Source organism: Globicephala melas, chromosome 4 (assembly GCF_963455315.2).
Source record: "Globicephala melas chromosome 4, mGloMel1.2, whole genome shotgun sequence".
Lineage (NCBI taxonomy): Eukaryota > Metazoa > Chordata > Mammalia > Artiodactyla > Delphinidae > Globicephala > Globicephala melas.
Window position 1 is genome coordinate 6,934,624 of NC_083317.1, and position 17,771 is coordinate 6,952,394.

At 43.7% G+C, this 17,771-nt stretch overlaps 1 protein-coding gene across 2 annotated transcripts in view; it reads left to right on the forward strand.

Moving 5' to 3' along the window:
* ERG (ETS transcription factor ERG) overlaps positions 1–12,782 on the forward strand; it is a 286,020-nt gene extending 273,238 nt beyond the window's left edge. For both annotated transcript variants that reach the window (XM_070045389.1, XM_030835419.3), the window contains 4 exons: positions 1,412–1,480; positions 2,196–2,252; positions 2,936–2,983; positions 10,304–12,782. In XM_070045389.1, the coding sequence (XP_069901490.1) occupies positions 1,412–1,480; positions 2,196–2,252; positions 2,936–2,983; positions 10,304–10,824 (695 nt within the window). In that variant the 3' untranslated portion in view covers positions 10,825–12,782. The remainder of the gene's footprint in view (positions 1–1,411; positions 1,481–2,195; positions 2,253–2,935; positions 2,984–10,303) is intronic.
* Positions 12,783–17,771: the final 4,989 nt, after the last annotated feature.

The window sequence follows — 17,771 nt, forward strand, 5'->3', positions numbered from 1 at the left end:
TAAGGCAATTCTGCATTGGATTTCACGTTGCATTTCATTGCTGTTCTCTCTGGGATATGAAACTAGGAAGAGACATGTCTTCTGCAACACAGTCAACAAGCTTTTTCAAGATTGACCCACCAAACTGCCAATTTTAAACAAAGTTTAAAATCTCTCCAAGTGAGATTTTATAGTCATCTCCAGGTGACTGGCAGCAGAACACCTGCTGAAGTACCTGGCTATGGCTTTCAGCTGGCCCAGAATGACACATGGCATTGGACCGAGACCCGTCAATCCAAGTTGTAGTTTTGAAATGGTTCTGTAATAAAATTGCGTGTAGTTGGCCACCCCACTCCCCAGCTTTATGTAGGCACAGTTAGTAAGAGCATGCATAATAACGTTTCTGGAATATATTTGTAAAGGAAACTTGAAATGACAGAGTCATAATCATTAATAGAACTTGCACTGAGGATGCAGAAGTATAATTATTAAATTTGCGTATGCAAAGTGTGATGAAGTTTTATGGGACAAATAGCAATACATTATAAATACAAAAAAAAATCATTGGCATATACTTCAGCTCTACGGCATTGCCAATGTTTTGCGGGGGCAGTACTATTTCAGTCTTACAGTTCGTTTTAGAGAAATTCTAAATTCATTTAGTGAAGGAGAAAGAGTAGACATTTGCGTAGGAAAATAACTAGACCCACCTAAATGGGAGGGAAGTCCAAAAGGGAGGGGCTATCTGTATGCGTATGGATGGTTCATTCTGTTGTGCAGTGGAGGCTAACACAACATCATAAAGCAACCATACTCCGATAAAAATTAATTTTAATAAAAAAAGAAAAATAACTAGACCCTTAAGACTGGTTTAATATAAGTGGATGAGGGGTGGCTGAGAGAGGCATCTGGCAAGTAAGAGAAGGCAGTGCTCGTTTCCAAGGAAGAAGAAAAGGGAGGAACGTGAACGTCATTCGGTGGATCTAGTGTGAGACCTCAAGTAGGAAATCGGTTGATTCATCCACGTTGTAGGCTGTGTCTCAGACAGGTCATGAAGCTAATAAAGGGGTGATGGACTTATGTCAATTCCAGCGGGAAGCAGGAAAAATTAGATTGTAAGAAACTTTTGATATGGTCTTGACCTAGGATTGCAGGAAATTACCTTAGAAGAGTCAGCCAGCTCCTAGAGAATCCATCCATGGGAGTTTTCAGATTAATCGGTGTGCAACTGTTAGATCAATAAAAGATACAAAGTTATCATTTGTAAATAAAACCCAAATCTTGTGGAATCCAGGTTGAATATTACTTTGGATAACTGGGTTTTCTTGCACAATATTGATTCTAATAAACACAAAACAAAAAAAAAAGCACACAAAATAGCTGTTATCAAGTTACATCATTGATCTTTTAGTCAATTTATTTATCTTTACAGATTTACCTTACGAACCACCCAGGAGATCAGCCTGGACCAGTCACGGCCACCCCACCCCCCAGTCGAAAGGTACAGTGTTGGTTCCCACTGCCTTGAATCCTCACATCACAAGGCAGTGGGTAACTCTTGATGCAGTAAATGATAATTTCTGTAGCCAAACTATGCTTTTTCAACATACATTTGTCCCTTTGGCAACAAAGCGCAACTGATCTTTAAATGCAATGATTCTTTCTCTATTGGCATTATACCTATTTCTATAACAAGAAGAAGTGAATGATGTAATGAATGATGTAATGCATTTCTAGACAAATGCATGTCTCATAGGATGCTTGAGTACAGATTAAATACTGGGTGATTTCCTAATCTTGGCCATGTTTATAGTATTCCTTACTTTATATTTTCCTGGTGGTTTCCCTTTATCTTTTTATTTTAGAGTTGATTCATTTTAATCTGTTTTGTAAACCATCTCAAATTTTTTTTAGTTTTGCAAAAAGTGGGGTAAAAATAAATTTTTAAAATAAGTATATTTAAAAATAAATACTTATTTAAAAATAAGTATTTTAAAAATAATAATAAATTTTTAAAAAGTGCCCTCGTGTTGCTACCACATTTACATTTGGTTTCATTAGAAAGGAAATTTTTTTCTTACCATGTTTCTTATTATAAGAGTAAGGCTATTATGTTAATAACTAAGGTAAATGATGGAATGATGATACAACAGCATCAAAGTCTGGTAGCAAATACAAGTTATAACTAATTGTCTCTTTGTTTTTTGGATTTTCAGCTGCTCAGCCATCTCCTTCCACAGTGCCCAAAACTGAAGACCAGCGTCCTCAGCTAGGTATGTTTCACAGAGCATCTTGGTGGCCATAAAAGAAGAAACAGGTTTAGCAGCCTCTTTCTAAAATGTGTCACTTTCTAAGTTAAACTAATGTTCCTTCGTCTTCTTTAGGACTGCTCCGTATGTAAACCAGGGACTAAATTATCAGTCTACTCAACTGGGAATGACTTGAGATTTTGCTAAAACATTTCCAAAACCTGTGCAATAAATATGGAAAAAACATGCTGCGTGCCCACAGGCAGCTTCTTTGCGGCCTAGCAGTTCTTTGATTTTCACCTTCCAGGTCACATACAGCAACATCAGCGTGTGTGCCAAGTCCAGTGCGGAAACACAGTGGCAGGATGCTGCCGCCCGTGTGCTGAGCGTCACGGCCCACACGGCCCTGGCAGAATACATCTGCCCTGTTTAAATCCTGGGATGGAGAGGGCGCTGGGCTAGGTGTTGGGAACCCTGGGCCAAATCTGAGCTTGGCCACCAGCTAGGAGACCTTTACTGAGAAGCATCACTCAGACCCATGTGACATCTTTTCTAATACAGGAAGTGGTGCTGGGGGACTTTGGCGTGGGGGACATTTTCAGCTCTGAGATCTGGAAACACCAGTGGGTCAGCATTATTCCTGGAGCTGCATCCTACCTGCTCACAACTATGTCTTTGGGATCTGACTTCTTTTCTTTTTGCTGTAGATCCTTATCAGATTCTTGGACCCACGAGTAGCCGCCTTGCAAATCCAGGTGAGATACTGCTGACGATTTTGCTCTTATAAAGTTATCTTTTAGGCAGTAGCTATTTTGAAACCGCACTTGTATAGACAAGAAATCCCTTCCACTGAGCAAGCTGAAGTTGTAGGTCTCGCTGGACTATTTGCCTAAGTGGAAAAAACTGGGTCGGGTTATACATTAAGATGTAGCTTCCGCAAAGAGCATCATTACCTAATCCAAACTGTATCTGTTTCCTAGGGCTGCTCTAACAAGGTACCACAGACTGGGGGTTTAGACATCGACATTTATTGTCTCCTAGTTCTAGAGGACAGAAGTCCAAAATCAAGTGGTCAGGGTTATTTCCCTCTGTGGACCATGAAAGAAGGATCTATTCCAGACCTCTCTCCTTGGCTTATAGCTGCCGTCTTCTGCCTGTATCTCTTTACCTCTATATGTGTCTGTGTCCAGATTTCCCTTTTTCTAAGGACACCAGTCATATTGGATTAGAGCCCCCTCAAATGATATTACTTTAACTTGATTACTTCTCTGAAGACCCTATTTCCAAATAGCGTCACATGCTGAGGTACTGGGCAAGTCCAACATATGAATTTGGGGGGAGGGCCACAATTCAACCCATCACACTAGCAGATAAAATAATATCTTAAAAAAAAAAGAACCATAATGACAACCACAAGACTTCAAATCTAGGATCATCTTCAATGAATGGTCTATTTCTGAACTCAGGTGCCAGGAGAAAGTACAGATTCTTAATTGGCCCATTTGTAACCTGTCCCTTGCCAAGGATTGTCACCTGTCATCATGCTTCAGTGCCAACCAAATTGTTTGATGTGTTTGTATTCAGATCAGAACCAGCTGTGCTGGCATCCACTTCAGAAATTCACAGCATATGCTGCATATTCTCAACAGCAAATTCAGATGCCAAGATGTCATAGGAGTATTGCAAATACAAGCTGGAATGTATATTTTCTATACATTGAGGCCAAAATGGGGTTAGAAATGGGAAAATTTAGGTTCAATCAGTGTACATCCCCACAGGGAATCTATACTTTTGAAAACATAAAATATCATCATTATTTGGCATCCACATCTTTGACATTAAATTTTGATTAATGTTAACTAATTCAGCAAATATTTTTTAAGCAGCTTAGAAGTGAGAAGGGTCTGTTTTGTTTATTGCTCTACCCCTTGGGCCTAGACCGGGTGCTAAATAATTATTGGTTGAATAAATGAATGCAAGGAGTAACAAGATACCATCCTGGACCCTCAAGGAGCTTCCATTCCTGTGGAGAAATGGACACAGGTTCACCCCAGCATCCACCTGGTGGCCACGTCTCCGGGGTCTTGGTCCGTCCTCCTGCCTATGCTCAGCTTTCTATTTGCAACTGCCTTTATAACCATTCACATAAAAACGATTACTATGTTTTGAGATGATTATTATTAGTCAGGCTTCAGGAAGACTGATCTGGCAGCAATGTTCAGGATAGATTAGAAAGGGGAACAGGACGGAAGCTGGAACACGCTGGGGAAGTTAATACAATAATGTGAAATAACAATTCAATAGCTTTCCCCCCACCCCTCCCCCATATCATGCCTGGGCAAATGTCTGTCTCAGAACAGCCCTGGGAGGTCATTATCTTCGTCCTACGGAAAAGGAATCAGAGGTCCAGACAAATTAGGTAACTTCTCCTGGGTCACACAGCCCATAAGAAGGGAGGCCAGGTTTGAACCGTGACTCTCTGTCTCCAAAATCTGCTTTTATTGATATTTTCTGGCTCTCCACTGCCACTGAGTGAGCCTGGAAGAGGGAGGTCTTGGAGAATGAGGACCAAGAGAATAGAAAGAAAGGATTTCCTTTCAGTTTAACAACTGTTTCAATGCTTGGGATGAGGCTGAGGTCAGGGATGAAGAGGAGGAACATGTCAAACTGCACCAAACAAAACCAAACCGACCCTTTCACCCACACAGATTGGTGAAGTGAAAGTCTGTGCCCATGTTGTTGCAGTTCAAAGGTGTGGCTTGGTTGGTGCCTTGGGGCCAAAGAGAGTTGCTGGCCCCTAAGCAGAGGGCTTAGTGTCTATTCACGCTGTTCCCAGCAGCCTGGGGTTGCCCACGGAGGGTAGAGGGACCTGGGACCGAGCAAGGAGGAGACTGCAGACCCATCACTGGCCTGGGAAAATGTCTTGGTACCTAAGAGGTCCGCGACACTGGCATCGTAAGCAAAGACTGTGCCCATTGGGCCTGGGGAAAGTGGCAACATCCAACTTTTGACTCAAAGATAAAGATTTCTTTTACTTCGTTTATAATGAATTAGGCCTTCTCTCCATCTCTCCTTAGGCTGTGTGTCAGTTACTTTCATGTGGCCTTTCCCCCTAAAACCAGAATGTCTTATCATTCTATTAATGAGAATGCTTCTTCCTGTTTGATTCTAGTTTCCCAGTCTCTGATAAATAAATCCTTCACCACTTTAAACTGCTGCCTCTCCTCTTTTCACAATGCAAACGTTTTTTAAACCATTTTAAATGGAAAGATGACATCATATAGTATGAATGCACGAGATGATAACAGCGTCGCAACATCTCTATCCAAAATATGCATTTGGGGTGCACTTTGGACCGTATTTCTTCTGCTGAGAAGAGTGTGTCCCTGCATTATTATGTCCTGGATCAGATATTAGCGACATAGCCCCTTTATGTCCCGTCAGGATGGCTGACCATTTAATGTGGCTTCTATGATGAACAGAAATTGCCTTTCCACGGAAGAGCTTTCCTGGGAGCAGGAGTTCAGTAGCTCCCTCGGTGCTCCCTGGATAGTCGCTAATGGTGGGCATGAAAGTGTAACCTGCTTCATGCGGAACCAGAGACCAGTTTTAGGGATGTTTTTCCATTGGTTAGGAGGTGGGAGTGTCCAGTCTTCTACTGGGAACCCACCAAGCTCCAGGCCCAGGGAAGGACTGGAGGAGACTGCAGAGGTGTGTGCAGAAACCAGGCGCAAGAGCAGTGTTGTTGTAAAGTGATTTAGCCCCAGATTCTAGGCGAATCTGGGTTCCAACCCTTGCTGACCTTGGGCAAGATAAGTCACTCTACCTCTTTGGGCTCTAATTCCTCACCCCTACAATGGGCTATCACGTGATTCTGGGGGGAGGGGGATTAAATAAACACGTGGAAAATGTTCAGAATGATGCCTGGTACCAGTCAGCATTCAGTGATGCTGGCCAGCCCTGAGAATACCACCATTCCCAGCTTTTGCCTGGCCAGCATGGGGTTTTTGGGGGGAAGGTGGTGGTTTTCCTTTGGCATCTCCTGGCTCTAGGCAAGGGATGTACCTTTCTTTTTTTTTTTTTTTTTTTGGCGGTACGTGGGCGGACGTCTCACTGTTGTGGCCTCTCCCGTTGCGGAGCACAGGCTCCGGACACGCAGGCTCAGCGGCCATGGCTCACGGGCCCAGCCGCTCCGCGGCATATGGGATCTTCCCGGACCGGAGCACGAACCCGCGTCCCCTACATCGGCAGGCGGACTCTCAACCACTGCACCACCAGGGAAGCCCAGGATGTACCTTTCTTTAAGTCCTGGTTTCCAGCTCAAATCATGATAAGAGCACTTCTGTACCGAATTCACCCTCATAGTGATCCTGCAAGATGGTACTACCATCTTGATAGTATTACCATCACCTGCATTTTGCAGACAAGGACACTGAGGCACAGAGAGCCAGGTGAGCAGAGCCAGGATTCAGCTGCGACAGTGCCAACTCCAAAGGGGTGCTTCCGGCCACCATACTGTCCTGCCCCTCCCACCCCCGCAACAAGCCCTGTCTGAGCCACAGACAAAGCCTTCCGTCTGAGACACATGCCTGCTGCCTGAATCCCGATGCGCTGGGGGGTCCAGGCTGTGCACGTGGGATTTTCTGCAGCACCTCCAGCTACTGTAGAAAGTAGCCCAAGTGATTGCCACTGTGGTGGTTGCTGCTTTAAAGACCCTCTCTGCTTTATTTACGGCTCTGTTCCTCCATCAGCTGGCTGCTGAGTGCCCTGCTTGGGGACACCCCTCCTACTGGACCCACAGCTGCTGACTCACCCCCAGCTGTGCTTTTCTCTGTGGTTTATAAACCGTTTAGATGTTTTGCCCTTTTTTGCTCAGGCTGTACCTCTTCACTAGTATGTTTCTCTTCTTTTCTTTTAATTGCATTTGGAGAACACTTTCTTCCCCAGAATTAAAGGATTGCCTTCTGTCTTCTTTGAAGCCACGCCCCATGCCCCTTCACCCCACTGGACTCTCCTGTAGGTGGGCAGCTGACATCTTTGGGTCCCCCCACCTCCCGGTCCTGCCTTTTTAGTTAATTACCTTGGACAAAACTAGGGCAAAAGTAGCTACTCCTTACTGATGTTCCAAAGGTGGTTATCAGGATAGAGAGAGAAAATAGATACGAAGAGTTTTTCTGAAGAAGGTAATTCTTGAGGTGCAGGTGGTGAGGCTGTTTGGGTGCAAGGTCCGGTCTTATAAGAGCATCTCCCTTTACTTGTTGGTTTGGCCAGTGGAATACCCAAGCCACACTCAGGCTTCCAAATCTTAGGCATTCGTGTTCTGGAATCCCTATTCTATATTCTAAAATGCACCTTCAGTGCACAGTAAGTGTTATTGTTTTGACAGTAAACGAAGAATTTAATAAATTGCTTTTGAAATTCGTGGCCACAAGTAACTCGTTTAATTTACCACTGACTATAACTTCTCAGCAAACATTGTGCCCCCTTGAGGATTCTCGAACAGCGAGAAAACCTGCTGTAGACTGTGAACGCAGTGGATTTTGTTATATTAAATTTAACAAGTAATGAGCTTGACATAATGTTACATTTTATAACATCTACTTAAACATTAATTGATTTGCATTTATGGTTTTGTTCTCAGGTTCTGAAGCTGATGAGTTTTGTTTACAGGTGTCTTATTCCCATAGACTCTTGAAATGCTCAGAGGCCCGAGCACTGTGTACAAGGGCTGATGGGTAAAATCGTCTAGGGAGAAATTCGTCATCCATCCTTTGAACTTTGAGTTTCTAGCCATGAATTTAGTTCCCTGACTTACTAGTTCTTCAGAAACAGGAGAGATGGGAAAACACTTTTGTACACTGGTTCTCTCCTATACATGTTTATAAAAGAAGTGGGTGAGGGACAAATTCCCAAGAGGCAATACCAAGGTTTGAATAGATACCAAGTATAAGTTTGACTGTTTAGGAAGATCTGTGTATTTATACAAAATCTGTGGGATTGTTCTCTGTATGGGAGGAGGTTGACAGTGAATATTTATTTTCAAACAACTCTATGTGTTTATATTGAAACATATGTTACACTGTTAAATCAAAAATCTATGTCTTTCCCTATTCCCAGGTCATATATGGAATTTTTTTTCAAGTAGTAATCCTTTGGTTACAATATATATACTAAAACCATATGGTTTTCTCAAACTATTCTTTGTATTTTTTAAATGCATATTAATGAAATGTTGGGGGCAAGAAAACTTGATTGAGAACAGTTTGAATATGTGGTCCCGAAAAAGCAAAGGCTTCCATTGCGATGAACTACAAGCTGTTAATACATTTCAAATGTGTTGCTAGACTGAAAATGCTAATTTTCCAGAACAAATTCAGAAAAGGCTGACCTTTCTCATGATGCTGTTGTACGGATAAAGTCACAAACATATCCATTTCCATGTAGCCAACATGGAAACAAAGATTTATGAGCTGGACAATTTATCTAGTGAGCTAGTGGGGAGGATTTAGAGAAAACACATCTATAATTGAGTTTTACATTTCATCAATTCCCTGAATAGTCAACAGTTCCTTTAATGATTTTATCATTATCTACTGATATTTATTGATAGTATAATACAAGATAATCTTTTTGGTAATAAGCCCAAGGCAGTGCTTGGGAGTTTGGGAGGAAAGACCTGCCTCATGTGTCCATTTTCAAAGCTTCTAAAATCTGCTTAAAGCATCTTAGCTTCTCCTGGTACTCAGGATCAGATATTCCCGGTACTTCGCCTCTCCTGGTACTCCTGGTATGACTGTTGATATTTGCATGTTTCTCTCTTTTAGGGAGCCATCAATCATCTTAAAGTATTGTAGCATAGAGTCTAGAATGGTGTGCCTGGATTTTTCTCTGAATTTAATAAAACCAAAAAGCCACATCTATAGGTCTCCAATGGGATCAAGAGGGTTCTGTGTCCACCCAGTCAAATGAGGTCTCATTGACTCTGTTGGAAGCCCCAAGAGGGCTTGCAATCACTCATTGTTACAGTTTTTTCTTTTGGAAACTCTGCTTAACACAATTGGCATTGCAACGCAGGGACAACACATGGATTTCCGTTAAGATGCATTTGCCTAAATACTGGAAATGGGTGATCTGGTTTGAAACAGAGCCAGCTTTTTTCTAAACTTCCTCATTTTGAGTGGGTTAATTCTGTTCTAGGAAAAGTTTTGACAGAATGGCTTTCTGCATGCCAGCCAAATGTTATGTTAGAAATAACGGTGTTTACTTCCATTCTCGATTTTTTTCCATAAACTTTTTGAAGTTTATTTCCTAAATCTGACTTTTATTATTTTACTTGACCTAGCCAATATAAATGGTATTAAGTCATTATTGCCAGCCACATAACAGCACTTTCTGCCTCGCAAAAGAGGAAAAGTAAGCCCTTCCACCCCCAAAACACAACGTTGACTTGGCTATTCTTCTAAGGAAGTCAGAAATGGATGGAACAAACCTGAACTCTGACCTCTAGGAACTCTTTGCATTTCCAGGAAGGACCTGGATCTTTAGATCAGCCTGGTAGTCACCAAGGATCATCATCTTAGGTCAGCTTCCTTAGACACAGAGCTTGGGCTAAGGATACTTGTGCAAGTGATTAATTAAGGGTATTTCTCAGGAGAGAGGGAGTGAGGACGCAGGATTGGACCGGGGAAAGTGAAGGAAGCTTGTGGACTTCGCTGGAGCCCTGCTTTTGTCTGATCCCATGCGGAGCCCGGGGCATGGCCAGCATCACAGAATTGGTCCCTCTTCGAGGCAAGGGGGCCGGCCTCTGGTACCCTGTGTCAGTCCATCAGGCTGTGGGCTACCTGGGGGTGGATGAAATAGCGCCTCTTCAGCCAAGGGCAGTTCTCTGGAGACAAGCAGGGGGATCTGGGGGACAAGAGCAGCCAATACCCCAGCCGCTGACGGATGGGCACACAGCCTGGTAAAGGAAGTCTGGGTGGGACGCCACAGCCCCCTCTTCTGTCGTTGAAGAAAGGACCCCTTTAGCTCAGATCCTGTTCTCACTGGGGTTTTCTTGTCTTTTCCCACCTCATCAGGGAGCGGGCAGATCCAGCTGTGGCAGTTTCTCCTGGAGCTCCTGTCAGACAGCTCGAACTCCAACTGCATCACCTGGGAAGGCACCAACGGGGAGTTCAAGATGACAGATCCAGATGAGGTGGCCCGGCGCTGGGGAGAACGGAAAAGCAAACCCAACATGAACTATGATAAACTCAGCCGGGCCCTCCGTTACTACTATGATAAAAACATCATGACCAAAGTCCACGGGAAGCGCTATGCCTACAAGTTTGACTTCCACGGGATCGCCCAGGCCCTGCAGCCCCACCCTCCAGAGTCCTCCCTGTACAAGTACCCCTCGGACCTCCCTTACATGGGCTCCTATCACACCCACCCACAGAAGATGAACTTTGTGGCCCCCCACCCTCCAGCCCTCCCCGTGACATCGTCCAGTTTTTTTGCTGCCCCAAACCCATACTGGAATTCACCAACAGGAGGGATCTACCCTAACACTAGGCTCCCAGCCAGCCATATGCCTTCGCATCTGGGCACTTACTACTAAAGACCCGAGAGAGGCCTTTCCCAGCAACATGCAACCGCCAACCAATTGCCACAAGCTCTATCGGAGACCATGAATCAGAAGTGCCTCAAGAGGAATGAAAAAGCTTGACTGGGGCTGAGGGGGAGGAAGCCGGGGAAGAGATCCAGAGACTCTCAGTGGGAGGGAATTACTAAAATATTACTACAGAGATAAAGAGGATGCTACAAGTGTAATGTACGTGGACAGATCATCTGTGGACCAACCTTGTGAAAGGCATTGTAAGTAGAAGCATGAAGTCATGAGGACAAAGTGCCAAAGAAAATGTTCTGAAGAAGTATGTAAACCTTAGAGGAGCCTTTGGGATCCTGTTCATGCATTAAACTGGGATTAAACTCAAGCAATAGAGATAACACAGTCTGGACCTAACATGCCATTTCTAATGTCATTTGAAGGAAAAAAAAAAAACTACCTGTATTTAAAAAGAGAAACATATCAACACAGAAAAAAAAGAAAACAGACTGTGGCCCATCGATAGACATTGATAGGGAACTCATCAGCACTTGCAGTTTTGGGCGAAATCAGATTCATTCCATTTGATGGAGAGCGGTCAGCTCTCTCCAACTGTGAAGACAACCCAAAGCTTCCAACTCCTTTATGATAGGACAGGAGCTCTGAGCCGAAGGGAGGGACTGAGAATGTGTCTGGAGGGTAAGCGTGTGGGTGTAGACAGATGAGGCGGGAGAGGAAGAAGCAGACGAGGAGGCAAGGACTGGGAAAGAAACTTCTCGAGCAGTAAAGACTGGACTTAGGACGGTGTCGGTCCTGCAGAGAATTGAGTCATGGAGACTTGCGGTTCCATACGGTCAGTGTTGTACCAAATCCAGTGTTACGAGGAAGGACACAGCGTCACGGAGGCAGGGCAAGTAGTAGAATTCAGAAACAAAGTCGTGCATCTCTCTTTTTGTTTGTTTATCAAAAGAAAAATTGTAACTGGAATTGTCTGATATTTAAAAGAAACATTCAGGACCTCATCCTTAGGTGAGGGCCCTGCTCTCCACAGGGTCAGGTAAGAGCTAGCCTTCTGGGCTACTGCGATCCGAAATCACCTAGGCATCGGGGCGAGGCGGGCTCCAGGTTTCCTTTTGAGTCGCGAACGCTGTGCGTTTGTCAGAATGAAGTATACAAGTCAATGGTTTTTTTTTTTTTTCCTTTTTATATAATAATTATATAACTTATGCATTTATACACTACGAGTTGATCTCGGCCAGCCAAAGATACACGACAAAAGGGACAATCAATGATCTAATGTGGCCTTGAACTTTAACTCTGTATGCTTAATGTTTACAATATGAAGTTATTAGTTCTTAGAATGCAGAATGTATGTAATAAAATAAGCTTGGCCTAGCATGGCAAATCAGATTTACACAGGAGTCTGCAATTGCACTTTTTTAGTGACTAAAGTTGCCTTTTAGAAACTTGTGCTGCAAGGGGTGGGTTTTGTGTTAGAATTCTCCTTTGTCCAGGAACTCGTGCAAGGGAGAGCCAAGCAAATGCCATGCTTGGCACGCAAACAGTGATGACCTCTCCGGGGCCTTGTTGCCAGCTGGACCCGTCCGGAGCAGAAGGACTGAAGGTTTTCACCTGGGAGCCTCCAGAGTTAGACCCAGAGTGGAGAGAGGCCTCTAAGCTGGGGTTGTAATTGAGAAATTCCAGATCCTCACCTAGTCACGAATCACCCTTAATTCCTGCTATAAAGCATTCATTGGATGGCAAACAAGCTATTGCTCTCAATGTAAACTGTATTATTGTTGGTAAATAAAGCATCAGAGATCGCAGCAATGTCTCACTTTAACGAGACAAGGGACAGCTTCAAAATTTGCCATTTGGCTTCTCCATCAGAGGCTCTCATCGGGTAGACTGTGACCTTGACCTTCCCACACCAGGATAATCTGGGTACCCTGGTTTGGGATTCACCAACCCTGAGCCTGACAGATGATCAGACACTGTTTATTTCTCTGATCCAAAGTCAATTCCCCTTGACATCCTTTCTCTCCTATGTGCCACAAAGGATGCCGGCCTTGGCCAAGGTGAAGGCAGCTCGGGAGCTGGGGTGCAAGGCCCTGTGAGAGGGGGTGAGCCTGGGCAGCTCCCTAGCCTGAGTCAGTTTCTGAACTGGCCCATCTCCTCGCTGTTTGGGGGCTTGTTTTGCACTCTGTAATCCTCTTGCGATGATTAAATGACGTTGCCAAACCTCTGGGCTCTGGATCCCTTGGCAGTGGTCTCTAAAGCTGGTAGGATCCGATTACCAAAGCTGCAGACACTCGGCATTACTTGGATTAAAAGAAGTCCAACTCTCCATCAATTACAGCAGCTTGGGAAGGGCCCGCAAAGTGCCTGTATCTCCTTAGGGAAGACATAAATAAGTAAAAGCATAAACGCTGGCAGCTGCGGTGACCCACACTGTGTTAATGGGAAAGATCAGTCATTTTTATTTCGCAATGCAAAGTTGAAGCACACCTACATTCTGCATATAAACAGACATTTACTCGGATAATCACTCAGTTCCCCTCTTTCAGGATTGTATCATGAACAAAGTAATAAAAACAAGGCGTAATTCTCATTTTCAATTTTAACAGCTGCTTTCAGTTAGGGTCCCACCTCCCCCTGCCATCCAGATTATTAGCAAACTTTATGACAAGCATGAGCAATGGGGATTATTTTGGATAACGTGATAATGCTGAGTTCTCCCAAATAAATAATTATTCAGTTATATCTTAAAATAACGTTCACTCTCTGCTCCTGCAGAATCGAATTCCAGAGCAGTCTCCAGTTCGTATTCATAGTGGCATCAAGAACCTTTTCCTCTCTGCTTTTCCCATCTCTCGGTTTGCCCTGATGTACACTCAAGATCCCTGCAGAATCTCCCTTCTGCTGGCAAGAGATGGGCCCTCTTCTTGTTTTAAATAGTCTTTTGGAATTTGTACATGGTGGAATCTCTGCGGATTCCCAAATCTCAGTCAAGACTTCATTTTTGCTCCCAGTTTGATGTCCTTGCTATGTCTCAGAGGGGTTCATGATGAAGCAACTTGTCAGGACTGGTGCAGGTAGAGGACTTTCTGCTCCTCCAAAGCACCTCTTCGCTGCTGCAGCCCCTGCCACCTGGGAACAAGGGTCTGGAGGGGCATGCCATGGATGCAAGATGCTGCAGGGACCACTGACACCTGGGATGTGGGGCGGTGATGGCAAATAGGGAAAACATGGAGATCCCGCAAGCCCTCCTGGATTGACCTGTAACCTATGGTTAAAGAAAAGAGCATCATGTTTATTGGTCTTCCATCATCCCACCCAAATAGAAGTTCTTGGATGACTACTTGGAGAATGAAAAAGATTTTGGACTGCTCAAAGGTATATCACATTCCATTCCTTCTTTTTATCTTAACCTTGGTTTAAAAAAATCTTGGTGAAATGTTTTCATGTCAAATGGGGAAAAGATTGGCTATAGAAATCAAATATTAAAAATAACTGGAACCTCTTCATCTATCATAGAGCAGTGGTGCTCAAAGTGGGGTCCCAGGGCCAGCAGCAGCCTCACCTGGGAACTTGTTAAATATGCAAATTCTCAGGCCCCACCCCAGACCTGCTGAATTGGAAACCCTGGAGGGTGGGGCTTAGCCATCAGATCTAACACACCTTACAGGTGATTTGGAAGCATGTTGCAGTTTGCGAACCACTGCAGCAGAGGAAAAGATAATCTTTGTGTGTGGAATATTCAGTGTGAAATCTCCATCCCATAACATTTTCTTCTGTGGCCATATGAAAATCAACCATCAGGGAAGCCAGTTTACTCTGGAAGTGTCATCCTGAGTTCCGCTCCCTCTGAACAGCCCTCCTCCCTACTGTTAACTCGCCTACATGTGTATTAGTTATCTACTGCTGACTAACAAATTACCGCAAACTCAGCAGTTTGAAACAACACACATCTATTATCTTACAGTTTCTGTGGGTCAGGAGTGCAGGCACAACTTAGCTGGGTCTTCTGTTCAGGGTCTCTCCAGGCTGAAATCAAGGAATCAGCCAGGAGTGTGATTTTCTCTGAGGATGGGGTCCTTTTCCGAGCTCACTGGTTGTTGGCAGAATTTAGTTCCTTGTGGTTGTAGGACTGAAGTGCTATTTCCTTACTGGCCATCACCAGGGACCACTCTCAAGTCTTAGAGGCCACTTGAGGTCCTTGCTGTGTGGCCCTCTCAACAACAAGGAAGTTGCTTCTTCAAGGCCAGCAGGAGAACCTCTCTCATTTCAAATTTCTCTGACTTCTTTTAAGTGCTCACCTGACTAGGTCAGGCCCACCCAGGAGAATCTCCTTTTTTATTAACTCAAGGTCTGCTGATTGGGGGCCTTATTTATATCTGCAAGATTCCTTTTGCCGTAGAATGTAACCTAATCATGGGAGTGATAAGCCATCATGTTCACAGGTCCTGTTCACACTCAAGTAGAGAGGATTCTGTAGGGCATGTACACCAGGGGTCGGGAATCTCAGAGACCATCTTAGAATTCTGCTTAACACCATAGCTATACTGCCTGTCTTCTAGCATTTTCTAAAATCCTTTGGCCAATCAAAACTGTTTAATGCACATTGCTGAAAAGGCCAGGCTCGACTCAGCAGCACGGATGCCCTGGGCTCCATGGCTGCCTCTCCCACTGGCAATGTGGACTTCTTTGAACAAGTCTATTGGTCTTAATCTGACCAATCTGAAAACTTTATGCTGAAAATGTAAGGGCTTATGCTAACTTTTTCATAGTATTTACATATTCTTTTGATTCTATTGAAAAAGCAGCCTAACTTCATTCTATATAGAAATCACTGTGCAAACTCTTCTAACTTATAACTTTTATTTTAAATTAATTTTATAAAGTGAAATGGCTTCATTCATTTTCTCATAAAAAGTTTTGACAAGATATTATTTTGTCAAGGCAAGCCTTAATATTTACTTGATTATCATTTGTGTCAGACATGTTGAATTACGGACTTATGCAGGAAGCATGTTAAATGTAAGACCTTTATGAAAAAAAGAAATAGCAAGTTTTTCATGACTCATAGATACACATAGCATGTTCCCTAAACAAAATAATACACAAATGGTAACCAGGATTTTATTCTGAGAGGACTTCATGAAACTGTTTTGAGATTTTGCAAGGTCATAACTGGTTGAGCACAGCCAAAGAGTACTGATTAAAAGATCAATACCCATCTGGAAGAGAGGTCCCGGGGACAGACTCCAGGCCTCTGCCCTTGACCTTACTCATTTATACCTCACTAGGGTGAAGATATAGGAGGTACACCAAAGACAACTCCAGATGCTGTGGGCTGAAAGGAAGATAGGTTACATGACGATTTCAGGATCCGAAAGAGCAGCCTAAAGGGATGGGCCCAGTTTTCCAGGCTTACTGGAGCTTAATGATGTTAGGAGCTGCATCACATTCAAAGCACCTGAGAGTGGGACTGAGCAAAAGCACATGTGAAAAGCACATCAGGGTTTTGGAGATGATGACAGTGATGTGTGGAATATACAGTATTAATGAGCTAAGGGGCAGGGGCAGACACTGCGCTGAGCACTTCAGATGCGTTGTCTCATTACTCCTTCCAGGCGTCCTCGTGAAACCAGCTAAAAATAAAAAATCCTGACACTCAGATTAAACAGTTTATCCAGCGCACCCAAGGTAAGAGGGTGAACTAATGCTTGTCCCAGTACTGGCTTTCAAACCTCTATTCTTTTTTTTATTATTAATTTTTATTGGAGTATAGTTGCTCTACAATGTTGTGTTAGTTTCTGCCGTGCAGCAAAGTGAATCAGCTATACGTATACATATATCCCCTCTTTTTTGGATTTCCTTCCCATTTAGGTCACCACAGAGCATTGGATGAGTTCTCTGTGCTATACAGCAGGCTCTCATTAGTTATCTATTTTATACCTAGTATCAGTAGTCCAAACCTCTATTCTTAATCTTAAGCTATGTTGCCTCATATTGACAGGATATGGGAAAGTGACATGACTACCCTAATGTAGGCTGCATTTTTTTTAAAAGATTGTGAAAGAGAACTTGCTTATGCTGTTTTGAACTGATTCCAACATCAATTCTGGACATAACCTTGCACAGGTACATAGACCAGCTAGAGCAAGCCTAATAGAGATGAGAGAGGGATGAGGGAACCCAAGATTATGGCATGGAAGAACAGCTGAAGGGACTGTCCAGTATTTATACTGGAAGCAGGATTACATTTATGGCCCATCAGTCCAGGACCCAGTGTGGTGAATGGAAGTATTAAGCTGTCAGTAAATGTCTTCGGCTGTGAATATAAATGAACATGCAGAAAAGTAACTTCTGGAGCGTAGCTGGACCCAGTGTGGATGCCCATTGGCCAGACTCAAGAAGAACTTTCTAACAGAGGAGCTTCATATGGAATGGCCAACCCTTTGCCCAGCAGTTGCTGGACGTGGGTGCTCAAGTATAGACCATGTGATTAATCACCGGATATTTAGCAGCATTCAGTAGGTGGACTACTTGGCTGTTTAGGTCTTTTCCAGTTCTACGGAACTCAGGTTCTGCAAAATGATGAAATGTCATATATATATGTTCCTGGAAGATCAGGGAAAAGGGTCTGAAATGCATGACAGCTTAGAAGTCTCACTGTTGGTCAGTATCACTTAGTCCCAAGGGCAGGAGCACAGTTGGGGATTAAACATTATGTAGACATTAGAACCCCCCAAATTTGCTTGTTCTGTGGCTTTGTGTCTCCAGATTGATTTGAGCCCACTTTGCTTGGAGGTTAAAATGTACATATCCGTTCAGCACCACAGGGACCTGGTGAATGGGGAGAGGCAGCCGCCTGGTAGAACCGCTGAAGTTCCCCTCCACATTTTCTCACTTAACAGGAAGACTGCCCCCTGCCACACTCTTGCATAAAGGCA